The sequence below is a fragment of the Gavialis gangeticus genome, unplaced genomic scaffold (assembly GCF_001723915.1).
Source record: "Gavialis gangeticus isolate Ggan-Ray unplaced genomic scaffold, GavGan_comp1, whole genome shotgun sequence".
Classification (NCBI taxonomy): domain Eukaryota; kingdom Metazoa; phylum Chordata; order Crocodylia; family Gavialidae; genus Gavialis; species Gavialis gangeticus.
Genome location: NW_017729028.1, coordinates 9,132,694 through 9,148,159, shown reverse-complemented (window position 1 = coordinate 9,148,159; position 15,466 = coordinate 9,132,694). Strand labels below are relative to the sequence as shown.

Here is a 15,466-nt window from a genome sequence, read left to right as displayed (position 1 = left end):
ACTCTACATCCACATTTTTCCATGATGTAAATGCAACACCACTAATATATCTAGATCTAGATCTAGATATATTAGTGGTGTTGCATTTACATCATGGAAAAATGTGGATGTAGAGTTACGTTTTTCAACCAAAAATCGGGGATTTTTTTAAACCAGAGAAAACCAGGATCCCTGAAAGGGGCTACATTTGTTCACTTTCATACGCTTGCGCCGGCTGGTTGTATGGGTTGGTGCTAGCGCTGGCTGCGCATGGGTGCTGGTGGCAGCTCTGCGAGCAGGAGCTGGCTCTGCGCGCGTGCAGGCACTTGCTGTGCGTGCGCGTGCAGGCGCTGGCTTTGCGGGGGTGCTCGCATTGGCTCTGTCGGGGCTGCTGGTGCTGTCACTGGCTGTATGGGTGCTGGCCCTGGGGCAGGTTGTGTGGCCCCAGCTACATGCCGCGGTGGCGGTCGGCGCTGAGCCCTACACCAGGCAAGAAACAGCGCGAGGCAGGCGCCAGCCGCTCGGCCCCGCCCGGCGCTGACGTCAGCCGGCCCCGCCCTGCCGCCCGGAGCCGCGCTGGCCCCGCCCCTCCCCCGGGCTCTGCGCTGATCCGGCCGCCTGCCATTGGCTATGCAAATGAAGGAACCCCCGCGCCGCCAATGAGCAGCGGCCACGGCGGAGAACTGGCAGCCGCGTGCGCGGGGGGCAGCGGCCGGTCCGGCACACGGGCTGCAGCCACCGCCACCGTCATGGGCGCGCTCGGCGTGGGCCGCCTGTTCCTCGGTAGGGCCTGGCGCGGGGGGTTCAGGCCAGCCAGGTTCCGGCTGGGACAGGGCAAGGTGGGGTCTCGTGCGGCTCCTCGGGGAGGAGGGAGCTGGTGACCCTGGCGCACAAAGCCGCTAGCCGGGCCTGGGGCCTGGTGCTTACGGCGCGCGGGTAGGGTCGGCCCTCCACAGGCAGCTGGGTCGGGTCGGGTCGGGTCGGGTCGCTCTTGAGAAGCGCTGGTGCGAGGCTACATCGCCCCTCCCCTGCGCTCGCCCTTGCGCTCGGCAGTAGGCAACTTAGGGGCGTCTTGAAGGGTCCGTTCGGGCCGAGCGGAGACGGGGCGACGCGGGCGGGTGGACGAAGCCGTTGGAAGGCAGGTGGGAGAACATGAGATCGCAGGCGTAGAGGAGGTGTCCTGCGAGCGTGGTGCAGTTGCACAAAAAGAGGACATCCAGTGAGATGGGAGACTGAACTTTTTCCACAGGTGAATTGACAGATGTTGCGGTGGGAGGCTGCAAAGAAACTGCAGCCCAGCTCTACCTAATAAGCATCTAAGAGGGCTTAGATGTGTTGGGGTGATTGTGTGCCACCCGTTCAAGCCCCTGAATGCACCTGCTTTTGTAGTGCCCTCGTGGCTGGACCCTTGTGATGGAGAGGCAGTTCACCCTGTTAGTCTGAAGGCGGAGATGCACCTTGTAGACCAGCTAAATCGAACATGCGTAAGTTTTCATCCATTTGATGAAGTGAACTCAAGGGCATGAAAACTTGTAGCTGTCTGATTTAGTTACTAGTCTATAATAGTTGTTCTCAACCTTCTTAAGACTCAAGGCACCCATTGGAAAATGCCAGTTTTTAGTCTTCGTTCCTTATTTTTGCCTGCAGAAAAATAACAGCAGGTTTTTTTTCTGTTGCAGAGTACTCAGATAAACCACAATTTTGGATTTCTAGTTGAAATATCTGGGTTTATCTTGTGAATCTGGCTTGTAAATCTAACCATTGTGTCAGGTATCCAGGTTGTAGCTGTATTGGTCTAGAGGAAAAAGCCATCTGGGCTCGTGGTACAGGTGATATCTTTTATTAGACCAACATAATTTTTGCAGAAAAGAATTTTTTTTTTTTTTTGCAAAAATCTTGTTGGTCTAATCAAAGATATCACCTGTACCATGAACCTAGATTGGGTGTCACACAGTGATTAATTAAAGCAGTGGTGTCCTTGACAGGATCTCAAGGAACCCCAGGGTATGTTGGCACCTGTTTGAGAATCACTGGTCTGTAAGATGCATTTTTACCCTGCTTTATGGCTATCTCATACACACAGTAGCAAGGAGGACAAAGACCCCGCCCATCTGTATCAATGGTCTTTTTTTGTCCAGGGACTTTCATGGGGTGGGAGAGTATCGTGCTTAGATGATTTAGTTTCTTTTCACACAATGCACAAAATAGAATCGGGGCTTGCCTTTCTGGGAATCTTAAATATTTTTTTAAACTGTTGACTGTAGAGCATGTGAGCAGAACTGACACCATCACAGCTGGAAGTAACATTTAGGAGTTCAAGTAGGTCATATATTAAGATAGACTTCTTAATCCTAGTGACCACTGCCCTAAGTTTCCTCCTCCTTGAAGAGTCCCGAAGAACAGCATTGTGACTTTGAATCCTGCTGTGAAGATTTGTAATGGTAAAAAATAAGAACTCAGCATTCAGGACTTGAGGCATGCATGCATGCATGCTCCCTAAACAAAAGGAAAATCAGAAATGTAACTATCTTGGTTAAATGGCAAAATTAAAAACATGTTGAATTCAAATTGGGAGTTTCCCTTGGCAAATGGAAATCTCGAATGAGAACAACAACAAGTTGAAACCACAGAAGATAAAATACAAGAGAACATTTGAGGAAAGGGCAAAAGACAAATGCAGCTTGAATATTTCAAGAGAGGAAGTTTAAGTGCTGACATTGCTCTTGCGTCCTGTATGAAAAAATACCAGCCACCTAGATGCTGTAACATGCATTTCAGTTGGTTGTCAAATGATGGGTTGTTGCCATTTGGAAATAGCGGTATTATACTGGAGAGTCATTGCTTTTGGTAACGCAAAGCATGTTTTGAGCTGTTTGCTCTTAAACCGAATTTTGTCTTATCTCCAGTGAGCGTTGGGGTGGATACGTTGTTTTCCTGGCTGTCCATAACTAGAATCCGGTACACCAGGGAGACTGAGAGAATCTTTTTTTAATCAGAAAGCGGTGTGTTATGGATAGGGGGAGGAAAGACAGAACCCAGCTAATCTTTTCTCCACTTCAGAAGACCTTCCCTTATAGGTATCTGTGAAAACAAAATGTGCAGCTTTTTTCTAATAGTTTACCCTCCAACACATCTACTACTTTTTCTCTTAGAATCAGTGCGCTATTTCCAGGTGGGTTTAGGATCCTGTACAGCTAAACTTTTGACAAGCAGTGGGATGGTCTGACTAAACAGTACCATGTATGGCTCTGAAGGAGGATCTTGCCTATCTGGGTATAATGTACATCAACATGCGCATCAGACTTTCTTGCAAGACTGTCCTTCTGTTGGATGGTTATGACAGAACCTGCCGGTAAGGAAGGTTCTCTTTCAAATCTCTGTCAATTGGTATTTAGCTTTTTTGCTATACAACAAAGTTTTCTATCTAATGCAGTTACAGCTGTTCTTATGTCTCATTCATTCCTATGCTAAAGCAAAATTACAAAGGTGTTTGGAGATCTTTGTGGTTTGCATTTTGCAAATATTTGAGTTTTCCTGGATTGGGTGCCTGTAAGAAGCGATTTTATGGTTGAATGTTCTACTGAAAGCAAGTTTCAATTGTAAGAAATAATGAATCATGCTGTTATGTCAGAGTTCTCCATCCATTGAGCATAAAAACTATTGTAAGACTGAGTAAATTTCACAACAAACTTAAATTTCCTGAAAATACATCTAAACTCAGATAAATTATCCACTTATGAAAAGGGTGAGACATGAAAGAGTGGTTGAATAAATTCAAAGAATTCCACTTTTGATCCTAATCTGGCACAGGTATCTTAGGTGAGGGGTATTAACAACATAGAAACCCTTTTACCAGTTATACTGAGCTCAGCTCCTTGAAAAGAATTTGCTTTTCCCTTGAACAGTTCTGATGTGCCTCCTGCCCTCTCAGTGTCTTAAACCAGCAACTGAGGGCAGCTATTACTGTAGGTCACAGTGACTCACTGCAGCAGTGGGAGTTGTGTGAGAGTGCTATGTGTGTGAAGGGAGGGATCCGCTCTTTCATGTGAATAAATGTGCTCAAACCAATCAGTGGTTAAAAACTGAGATTAAGTCTAGAAAGAGACCCCTCTGAGGCAGTGGGTATAGTGGACAGGAGTTTAGGAGAGTTGTGTTCTGATTGGTTTTCTTGGCAGTGAAGGAGTGACATGCCTGTCTGCAAAATGAAGTAATGATACTGACCTCTATAAAGTGCTTTGAGATGAGCTGATGAAAAGGTAGATAAATATTAGAGCTGGGTGATATTCTGGCCTTGGCTGATCACATGTACCCTGGGCCCTAGATTGTTGTCATCACTAAAGCAAATCTTCCAGAACAATGGCCAATCCTCATTTTGAAACATTCCAGCTGGAGAATTCCCCGCTACCCCTCCTAGCTTGTACCAGTGGTTAGTCACCTGGTGCACTGCTCGGATTCAGATGAAAAATGAAGTTACGTGGCTTTGTGGTTCTCTCCAGCTCCTACTGTGCCTTTCTCTGATAAATTAATCCCATATTTACTTGAATATAAGATGAGGTTTTTTTACCCCAATCAGCCTGTGGAAAATAGCTCCTCATCTTATGATCACATACAAGGAAACCCCATTAAATACTCTGACAGCAGTTTAATGGAAGGTAAAATCAGCATGTGCTCAGTAATGGAAACCCACTAGGAAGTTCAGTGCAGTCCACACTGAACAAGACTATAAAGCACCTGGCCCATATTGGGTAAAGATAGTGATGGGATCCTACCACAAAGATAAATTAGTATAGTCCACCTGAATGAAGTCTGGGGTACAGCTCATTGTATATAGTCCCCTCAGTGTCAAGTCTTTTTCAAGTCATGGTGAATGACAACATTGAATGCATTCTGACTCACTCTTCACTCCCATAGCTGAGCTGCACCTTTCTTTCCTATTTCCAATTATTCGTGTTTCTTCACCAGCCTTAAATGTCTGGCAGGCATTACCCAGAAACCCTCTGTTGCCCTCCCTCTTAGCCTGTTGTATATGATTAGTGTGGCCCTGCCCTCGGTGAGGAAGAGCCGGACCAAGTTGCCCTGCACCTCATATGTATATAAATTTTATCAGTTATCACAAGTGCGGGATGAAGCAGCATGACAGGTCTCTGCCAACAGGACCTGTGCTAAAACTAGTAGTAATTGCTTCAGCTTTGCCTGAACTTAGTCTATGGTACATTGGTATCTGTAGTAACTTGCTTATATGCAAATTTTGCCTTTCTCACTTGTGCTTCAGAAGAGCAGCGTCTGACAGTAAAGAGTGGGGGAAAGAAGTTGTGGTGGGGGGAGAAGAGGGGAATGCCAAAAGCAAGAGGGCCACTTGACCACCCTTCCCCCCCTTAAAAAAATATATATATATATTTTCCCTCCTGTATTAGGGGATGGGGGACAAATTCATGGCAAACCTCCATTAATTAGGTTGTATACCTGGAAAATGATAAAAAGTTTATGAATTTCCCCATATATAGAATCTGATTATTGGGGGCTTGGCTTGTATTCAAGTAAATGCAGTGTCTGGTGTCTCTGAATTGTGAAGATGTTTCTAAATAAACTTTTTCTAAATAAGATGGCTCGATCTTCCTTTTTGATAAGCCAGAAAGACTGAGTTACTTAAGTCTTTCACTGTAAAGATTTTTTTCCACCCTTTGAATAATAAGGCTCCTGTTTGTTCCCTCTGTAATTTTTCAGGGGAATAAGATGCTGCCCTTCCATCACCTAACAGCTTGCAGAGTTGCACAAGGCTTGTGGATTGTGTGTTTTATTCCATGGGTGTGACCCAGAAGCTGGATTGTAGTCAGTTTTCATCCCAACAATATTGAAGGTTCAAGAACCCTTTAGGAGTAAGAATGGGAGAAGCTCCAGCCTTTCTTCCTCCTGTTCTCCTTTGACTTCAGTCCAGAACTGAATATAGCAACTCCTTGTTCCCGATCAGTGTAGCTTAAAGCTATTTGGCTAGCATGTTGCAGTGTTGGGGGCGAGCAGAAAGATCTTGTTTATGTACCCTTTAAGTCATGTTGTTGAATAAGGAACATGGTCAGCTGATTCTGTAGTTGCCCTCGAGACCCTGAGGAGGTCCTGCATGCTTCCAGAATGTGCACTCAAAGGCCTTGCCTGCTTGCTCTACTCTGTATGCACAGATGGTTGCAGTGGCTCTTGTAGGCAAACCCAAATGCCTTTGTGAGGAGGTTTACAGGCCAGCACAAATTTGAGCCTCTTTGCTAGGATATGTTGGAAAGAACAGCATCTGTTGTCCAAACTTCTGTATTCCTGGCTATGTGAGTTTGGGTTTCTTTGTATGCAGAGGGGAAGAAGAATGATGCATCATGCCTCAGCTTTCCTCCTGGCAGACTTGGGCTTCTTGCCATTTTCATTTTTGCTGCTAAAAAAAAACAAACATGGGGGAGTGACATGGCCATGAACTTAGGAACCCACTGATATTTTTAATGGGAGGATAACTTGTGTTTTGTTCTAGGAGCTGTGAGCTGTACATTCTTCCTGGCAGTTAACAGTTTATATTCTTCCAGTGATGTGATAGAGCTAACACCAACAAATTTCAACAAGGAAGTCCTTCAGAGTGCCAGCTTGTGGCTGGTAGAGTTTTATGCACCGTGGTAAGTGTTATGGCTGTAGTACTAAGCAAAGTCCTAGTCAGCACTTTTGCAAGAGGAGTGACTGACTTCTATAATCAACCAGCTTTCTTTTCACTCTTGCATCATGGAGGAATACCAAAGGTGACTCACTGCTTGATCCAGGATTTCCCTTCAGTTTCTGGCACACATCTCACTTGATATTGTTGTGGCCTTGTGGCCAGCAACGTTTCTCTTAATGTTGCCCTTTTCAGAGTTAGACTTTTGAGTCAAATATATATTAGGCTTCTGAAAGCATAGTAATGTAATGTGCCAAACATGGCTTGTGTGTGCATGCTTTCATAGGTACCTGAAAGAGAACACTGTTTCACTGTTTGGTTTTGGTGCTAATTGTTACAAACCGACAGGGGCCACATACGAGTCTTAACTTTGGAAGGTTTCTGGGTAGACATGAAGCGAGGAAGTGAAGTTGTATTGACTTGATGTTCCCCCTAATAATGGGTAAAAACAGAGGCCACTTGCAAAAAAAGAAAATCAGTTTATTCTTGCATATTTTGTCTCTTTCCAAGTTCAAACTGATTAGATTTCTTAGATGTTCTGTGAAAGACTTTATACTATCTTGGTTAAAAACTGTTTTTCCCAAAAGGTGTGGTCACTGTCAGAGACTCACTCCTGAATGGAAGAAAGCGGCCACAGCATTAAAAGTAAGTCTTGCATTTCCTCAGGCTTGTACTGAGGTGTGGGGATTGGTTTTCATCTGTTGTCATGGAAACAGACAGTAAATATAAGGTTACATTTGCAAAAGTCCTACTTGCCTGGGTCAGGAAGTGGCCATTGACAATGGGGGGGGAGGGTGAAAACTGCCGGGGTCGTGGCCCCTGGTGAAGCCACAAAGCCTGCCAAGTTTCAAGAATATTCAAGAAGTTTCAAGGTGCAGGGGTTTGGGGGGAACTGCACCTCAAGCTGTGGACAAGCAAAACTTGTGACGTGGTTGACCCTGTGTGTTTAAGGTGCAGGAGGGTGAAAGCTGCAGGGATGGTGGCCCCTGCTGAGGCTGCAAAGCCTGCCAGCTGTTGAGGGGATCAGTGCAGGGGTTCTGGGGCCCTGCATACCTAGCTGCTGATGGACAAAACTCCTGACTTTTGCTTGTCAGGCTGACTGTCTCTGTCTTGGGGCAGTTGATTATCTGTATTGATTCTTTCCTCTCTTTAGCCTGGTTTTGTAGGTGCTAATTGATGTCAATTAACTGGTTAGGTTAGCTGGGTCCTGTGTATTGAACTGGTCCCTGAGTGAATCATGATTGATTGGTAACTGGTAACACAGTAGCTTAGCAACCAGGCTTGCAGTAGTATCTCCCAGCCCCCAAGACAGAGACAGTCAGTTCATCCAAATCGGACAAAAAACAACAAAGTTTATAGATATTGTATTGTTTCCCCATTATACCCTATGGCCGGATCTGCAAGGTGGCTCCAAAGCGCTTCGGAAGCTCTGAACCACTTCTGGAAGCCTAATGAGGCCAGCACTTCGATCCAGACATGCTGCTTCATACCCTGAAGCGTCCGAAGCTTCTCCAGGTCCAAAGCTCTGTCCGACGCCTCGCACAACCCTAACTGACAGGCAAATAGAAAGTTGGCAGTAACCTCCTGGACTTTGATTTTTCTGTTTTAAGTTATGCACTTTAACAAAGAAAGTTAAAAGAGGAGTTTGCACTTACAGCTGTTGCTGTAAGTCTGAATAAGTGATTACACACAGACCATCAGTTTAATATCTAGTAGTACTGCTCTTTAGGGAATATCTTCTCATTGGTTGCTGCCCTTTCTATCTGTCGAGATCCCAGAGCCTCCATGTACCTGACAATTTTTTTACTTGTTCTTCCTGTCTAATTAGTATCTCTCAAATGCATTACATTACAGTGGCTCTTTTTAATTTCAACAGGGTGTGGTGAAAGTAGGCGCAGTGGATGCAGATAAGCACCAGTCACTAGGTGGTCAGTATGGTGTTAAAGGATTCCCAACTATCAAGATATTTGGAGCCAACAAAAACAAAGCAGAAGATTACCAGGGTAAATCTTGTGCAGTCCCATATGTTGTGTGTTTTAAAGACAATGGTTAGCACTGCTCACATCTACTGTCAAATATTAGGTACTGTATACTCCTGTCAGCCTTGGGATTGATAAAAGGCTGTGTGCTAAGGCTGTTAACTTGTTTCTGAGAGAGCCTTATGCCTCTGATAGCCCTCAAAACTGTCAGTTTCTGATCAAGTTTTTCCAGTATTTTAACAGTTTATTTCTATGTGTACACCAAGGGTTAAGTGACTGCACAAAGGGTATTTGTGGGTTGTGTTGGTAGTGGCAACTGCAAGTGCAGTTGGTACTTTGCATGGGATTTCCTTGCGTTTTGGTATTTGAGGAAGTTCATTTGAAGAGCATTAATCTAAATTAATGGAATCCTATCACACGGCACTATTAGGTCCAGTCCTTTTCCCATTGAAGCATCTGGAGGAGAATGGGACCCTACATCTCAGCTTATAAAACTAAATAAGCACCATATTTAACTGTCTTGTAACTCTGGTTCTTTATTTTGCTGTGTTGTAGGGGGTAGGACAAGTGAAGCTATTGTTGATGCTGCATTAAGTGCTACTCGATCTATGGTAAAGGAGCGTCTCAGTGGCAGAAGTGGTGGATACAGTTCTGGAAAGCAGGTGTGTGTCAGGGAATGAATAACCCCTTTGTTTGTTTGTATCCAAGATGGTTTTGCCAAGTGACCTTGGTGCACAGATGGTACCATTTTGTGTAATGTCTCTTGCAAGTCAGAGGCATGAGCTCTTAAGACTTGTTCTCCTCAGTATCTTCTAGCGATATACTTCATTCGTTCTTGCTAGTGCAATACCTACACCCTGTCTGGAAAAGCATGGGATGTGGGTCTTGATGCATGGGCATCTGGTGCCACCCGAGTCAGAGGGAGCAGGTGCCCCCCCCAGCACCTGGGGGATGGGGGCAGGTCAGTAGTGGCCATTCATGCTGACCAGGAAGTGCCAGCAGCACTTCATCTGGCACCCCCACTCCCCAGCTGGTCCTTGCAGAGGGGCAGACAGGAGTGCTAGTGCTCCCCACTGCCCATCGCCTAAACAGAGAATGCAGCCTGTCGGGTGCATGTGCACCCCTGTGCATCCCCTACACATTGCCACTGTGCGTAGAAGCCCATTACTTTAGGCTTTTTAGCAGTAGACACTTCCCTCCTTCCTCCAGCCATAAATCTCTCCCTCAGGATAAAGTAAAGTGAACGTGGTTTGTAAAAGGGCCAATTCACACAAGTGACTGACACTCTTACCAATGGCAGTAAAAACTCTTTTTCCTGAGTGTCTTACCACAGATTATTCTTCAGTCCAGAAATGGCAATGGGCCTCTATGAGCTTGTAGGCTTTTAGGAGCTTACTTGAAAAATCTGTGTTCTGATGATAAAACATTAGTTCAGTTTCAGATGTACATCAATAGACTAAAGTTAACTGACAGTATTTTTAATCTCCCTGATTTTATAAGCCAGTAGCAGTTGTTTAAAAGTTAGGTGACACTTTAATAGCTCCTGGTTCTACTCTGACATGCTTTCCACTTGAAACATACTATGTAATGTGGTATTAAGCATGTTGGTATTGCTTCCATGGAACATCCATAGTCTCCCCCAGCTCTGCATGACTGCCAACTTTGCCAGCATGAGGGGCATGGTCCCACCACCAGCTGACATCAGTACTCTCCTGCAGCAGGAATGCAGATTTCTGCAATGTTCACTGCACCATAGACTCAGGAATGCAGGCCCTACAGTCCCTTCAGTGTAGAAATTCAAGGTGTGTGCGCACCTATACTGGAGCAACAGAGGCTGCAAGTCCCAACCACCAGTGGCTGGTCTACATGCTTCAGATTCAGAAATGAGGTGAGGATGTCTTGGGGGTGCCTTGTGCTGATGCTCTTGAGCAGGCTTGTCCAACATATGGCCCAGAGGCATTTTCTGAGGCCTGAGGTGCTGCGACGAGAAATGAAAGTAAACACTGTTTACTTTCGTTCCCACCCCTTGTCCCTTCCCCAGCCCCTCAGCAGCTTCCTAATAGCTGCTGAAGGGCTGGGGAACGGACAAGGTTCCCACATGCACCGCATCAGCTTGACGTTGCTGACAAGGTGCATGTGGGAAGAGGAGTAGCCATGTGCCGTTTGGGATGGGGATGAGCCCAGCCGGAGCAGAAGGGGCTCAGCTGCACTTTCCCCCTACCTGTGCTGGTCAGTCCCGAGTGGCACAGCTAGCAGAAGCGGCTGTGGAGCTGGTGCTGACCCGGGTGGGTCTGTCCCATCCTCAGCAGCATGCAGCTAAAGCTGGTTTCCCACGTGTTGCTGGGGATGGGAGGAGGCCAGCCAGGTAGGGGGAGTGGAGCCGTGTGCCACTCGAGACAGGATGAGCTTGGCCGGAGCGGCAGCAGCTCGGCTGCATTTCCCCCTGCCTGCACCAGTCAGTCCCAAGCGGCACATGGCTCCACCACTGCTTCTGCTGGCTGGTGCCGACCTGGCCAGCCTCCTTTCATCCCCAGCAGCACGTAGGAAGCCAGCTTCAGCTGCATGCTGCTTTTCCTGGCCGGTGCCGACCCAGCTGGGCCCATCCTATCCAGGGCAGCATGTGGCTGAAGCTGGCTTCCCACGTGATGCTGGGGACACCCGGCTGGGTCAGCACTGGCCAGCAGAAGTGGCAGTGGAGCCTCCTGCCTTTTGGGACCAGCTGGTGCAGGTAGGGGGAAAGTGCAGCAGCGCATGGGGAAGCCACCGCTGGATAGGATGGGCTGACCGGGCTGCACCAGGGAGGGAAAGCTGTGGCTGATCCCCCTGCAGCTGTGCTGTATGCTCGTTTAAGACAACAGTATGCTCAAGAATAGAGCATGAATGATCTGGGCTCCAACGTAAATTTGGAGCAGGTAAAAAATCTTTGTAAAAATACTGTCCAGTGTTTGGATTGTGTTTTAGCTTCTGTTTCTCTTTGTGCGGGACTGGGGGTTCAACTTGTTACTACTTGTTAAAGATGTGTTACTAACAAGTTGTTAATTCAATAAAAGTAAATCTTCTTGAAGATCGTTCTCAAAAATGCCCATATTTTGTTGCTTTGATTAGTTTCCACTCTGGCTGATATCTTTTCCACATTTGATCTGTCAACTTGCATTATGCTTCTTTCATTCATTGAGAAGTGAGTAGAAGCAAAAGTGTTTATTTTATTCAAGTGTTTGGTATTATTTCATTGTTGCTTTTATACTGTTTTTATTTTGGATTTTAAACCACATTTCATTTTCACTTCCTGCAACATCAGTGGTGTCAAAGGTCACATGACATCACTTCCTGATGTGATACTGCTTCCTGTGAGGTCTTTGAATATGGCTTACCAGCCCACTGGGTGATAAAAAAGTTCATGATCCAGCCCCGTATTCAAAAAGGTTGGACACCCCTGCTCTTGAGCACACAGAAAACCAAGCCTGGTGTGTGGTGCCAGTGGTATCCACATTACCTCATTTCTGGCACTGACACATGTGAGGGTATGAGTGGGCACAGTGTATTGCGTCAGCAGCAAGACTGAGCTCCCTGCTGAAGCAGTCCTCGAGTTTCTAGGATCTAATTCAAAAGATACACATGGGAGGGGTGACATAGCTATCAATCTTTGTTTTAACTTATACATCTGCTTAATGGAATTGTTTTAATACTGTCGACATGGAGGTATCAGAGCTAAGTTTGTTAGCTTTCTGTACTTCTGTTTTGACTTCTGTCCACAGACTTCAACTAGTAACATAAAATCCAGACAATGAAAGGGTTAACAAGACCAGAGTTTGTCCTCCTTACGTAAGGTCTCTGGGCACCTTAAGTACCTATAAAATGAATAGGGTTATTAGGTTCAAGCTCTGAATTGCAAAATGTCAAGGTAGGGTAACCAGAGGAAAAAGTAAAAATCCTCCAGAAATCCAAGCGTGAATTTTCTTTCTCCACCCCCCCTTCCTTCTTGCCTCACATATGCTCCTAAATCTTGTTGTCAAAAGTGATGGTCCAATTGACTCTTAAGGTATTGTGTGAGCCCTTCCTTTCTGTTGAAAGTCAATGGGACTTAGTTACCTTTTGATAATGGAATGTGTATTACTGAATACATTGGATACCCTGAAATCTTTGCTTTTAATCTAAGTTATTGCTACCAAAATTGATAAGAATTTTTCTACCTTGATGGTTTCTTTTGTAGTTTTACGTGTGAGACCCTTGGGGAGGAGAGTGAGCTGAAAGGTTTTTAACATCTAAGACCTTACTTCTGAGCTTTCAAGCGATGATAATCTTGTTAATTCTTGAAGACCTGAAAGAAGGTCTATCTTCCTGTTTCTTGGGTTTTGTCAGTATAGCCAGTTGCTTATATCTGTTGAAAAAGAGGCTGTTTAGGTGCATATGAACTGTTTTGGGCAGAGGCTGTGGGGAAAAGCAGTTGATTGACTTTCCTTTTAATTGGAGTGACCATAAGGAAATCCAGGACACCCCCTTTCTACCTGTTGCCTCAGTTCTCCCAAGTCACTGATGCTCCTGGAAGCAGAGGTGAGGGTGGGATGGTGCACCAGCCAGTGGTGTCTGCTGGCATTGTGCCACTTCATCTCCCTGCCAGACTGTGTCCTGCATTTCTGGGATGCTCATTTTAATTCACACCTACCAACTGGGACCAGATTCCAAAATCTAGGGCTGTCCCAGCTAAACCGGCATGTATAGTCACCCTACCTTTTAATTGAAGTTTTATATTTCTTGACCTACAGAGCAGCCGAGAAAGCGGTGACACGGATAAGAAGGATGTGGTTGAGTTGACTGATGACACCTTCGACAAGAACGTCTTAAATAGCGATGATGTCTGGCTGGTGGAATTTTATGCCCCTTGGTGTGGACACTGCAAAAAGTAAATGAAGCTGTTGGCAGTTCACCTGCAATTGATCCTTTGCCATGTATTTAAGTATGCAGGCAGCCATATACCTTGAAATGGGACCTTGTGTCTGCTTTGGTATAAGTGGGTTTGTACTCTTAAGTTTTCCCACCCCAAAGATGTATAAGCCCCTCTGGTTAAGAAATTTAAGTCTTATGTGCTCATTAGAGCACCATGTCAGCACAAGAATTTAGCACTCCTTGGACTTGCAAAGAATGGATTCCCTGCCAGTTGTAGCCAGTGAGGAGATTCCCAGCAAAGGGGTCAGGCTCTCAAAGTGTTTTTTGTTTGCTTTGTTTTGCTTTTCATGTTAAGATTATCTGTATTCTTAACACAGAACTCGGTTTCATCTGAGAGATTCCAGCTACCTGTCATGTCTTGCAGAATTTCTCCTCTGTCATGGGTGTTCACTGTAGTTTCACTTCTTTGTTTTTAAAAGAACAGTTGCTTGTAACACTAAAAAACTGTTTTGCTTTCTAGTCTGGAGCCAGAATGGGCAGCTGCTGCCACAGAAGTGAAAGAACAAACTAAGGGCAAGGTGAAGCTAGCTGCTGTGGATGCCACAGTAAATCAGATGTTGACTGGTCGATATGGGGTGAGTCTGCAGTTTCCAAATTCCTTTCCCTCTGGTTACAGGATGTGGGATAAGGTGTGTTCCACTCTATACCAGAAAAAATGTGTACGGTGGTACCAATATTTTATTTTACTGTAAAGCACTAAAAATATATTAGAAATGATTATAACAATTTGTAGAAAAAGCAGTAGCTATTCTGATTTGGAGGGGGTGCAGCATAGAGAAGTGTAGAGAACATAGATGTGGATGTCCAGCAAGTATATCGAGGATCTTGACAGCTTACTGCCACAAGGCCTGGCATAATTCTGTACTTCTGTAGCACTCTACAAAGTCTCATCCTAAATTAAATACCACTTCCTTTGGACAGGCTCTCTTGTACCTGGGTCAGAGTGCAGCAGTTATTTCCAGAGTGCAGCTGTCGTCTTATCTAGCTTCTAGTCATCTAGCTGGAAAAATTCCAAAGATGTTAAGCTATACAGCATAGTGAGACTGCAGGCTCAGAACTTGGTGCTCCAGTAAACAGCTCCTTCCCTCAAGGAGGCTGGTCTGCATGGAAGAACTAAGCATTAAGGCTCGTATTTAACTGTAAAATAACTTACAAAAGGTGGAAAGGGAAATCCAAGTAGCATGCTGGTAAAGGGGTGAAATGCACTTGTAACTGCTAGTCAGTTACTGTAGGCCAGTCACTGTAGGCACAAAGTTAAGTTCTCATTTTATTAAATGTACAGGGCAGAAGATACCACAGTTCACCCTCTGTCCATAAGTGCCATGGGCATTAATCTCTCCCTTGGAAGCATGACAGAAGGCAGTGTAGGGTGACACTGTAGCAACTAATTTGTTCAGACAGGCATAACTTTGCTTGACAGATGCTGTGGATGGATGTGAAGAGAACAGAGGTACTGAACAGAAGGAATAACATGAACTAAATATAAACACTAGGGAAGGGGAGAGGAAAGGATAAGAGCAGGGGGTACTGCTCAGGTGTGCAGTAGGGTCGAAGAGATCAAAAGGGATAAAGTAGTTAGCCCTTATGCCCTTCAATAGGTTATAAAAGCTAGTCCAGGTAATGAGGTAAGAATCTATAATAGTCTCTATTGAGTTCATACATAACATAGTCCAGTCTGGATGTTTTCTTGTTCTTCAGTTTTATATTCAAGTCGGTTTTTAATGTTGATGGAATGTGCAGAGAGGTTGAAGTGTTTTGCTGCAGACTTTTGTAGACTGATTGGACACTAGTTTGACATCATTCTTTCACATAGATCACCCCATCTGTCCACCACAGAGGTGATCATGGGATACTAGATCAAAGGCTTTTTTTGAAGTCAAGA

At 45.3% G+C, this 15,466-nt stretch overlaps 1 protein-coding gene across 1 annotated transcript in view; it reads left to right on the top strand.

Annotated features, from left to right (window-relative positions):
* Positions 1 to 626: 626 nt before the first annotated feature.
* The window catches only part of PDIA6 (protein disulfide isomerase family A member 6), a 27,344-nt gene continuing 12,504 nt past the window's right edge, over positions 627 to 15,466 (top strand). Inside the window, exons 1-7 of the mRNA XM_019520747.1 lie at positions 627 to 762; positions 6,488 to 6,626; positions 7,249 to 7,306; positions 8,538 to 8,664; positions 9,196 to 9,302; positions 13,404 to 13,540; positions 14,045 to 14,159. Of these exons, the coding sequence (XP_019376292.1) occupies positions 639 to 762; positions 6,488 to 6,626; positions 7,249 to 7,306; positions 8,538 to 8,664; positions 9,196 to 9,302; positions 13,404 to 13,540; positions 14,045 to 14,159 (807 nt within the window). The 5' untranslated portion in view covers positions 627 to 638. The remainder of the gene's footprint in view (positions 763 to 6,487; positions 6,627 to 7,248; positions 7,307 to 8,537; positions 8,665 to 9,195; positions 9,303 to 13,403; positions 13,541 to 14,044; positions 14,160 to 15,466) is intronic.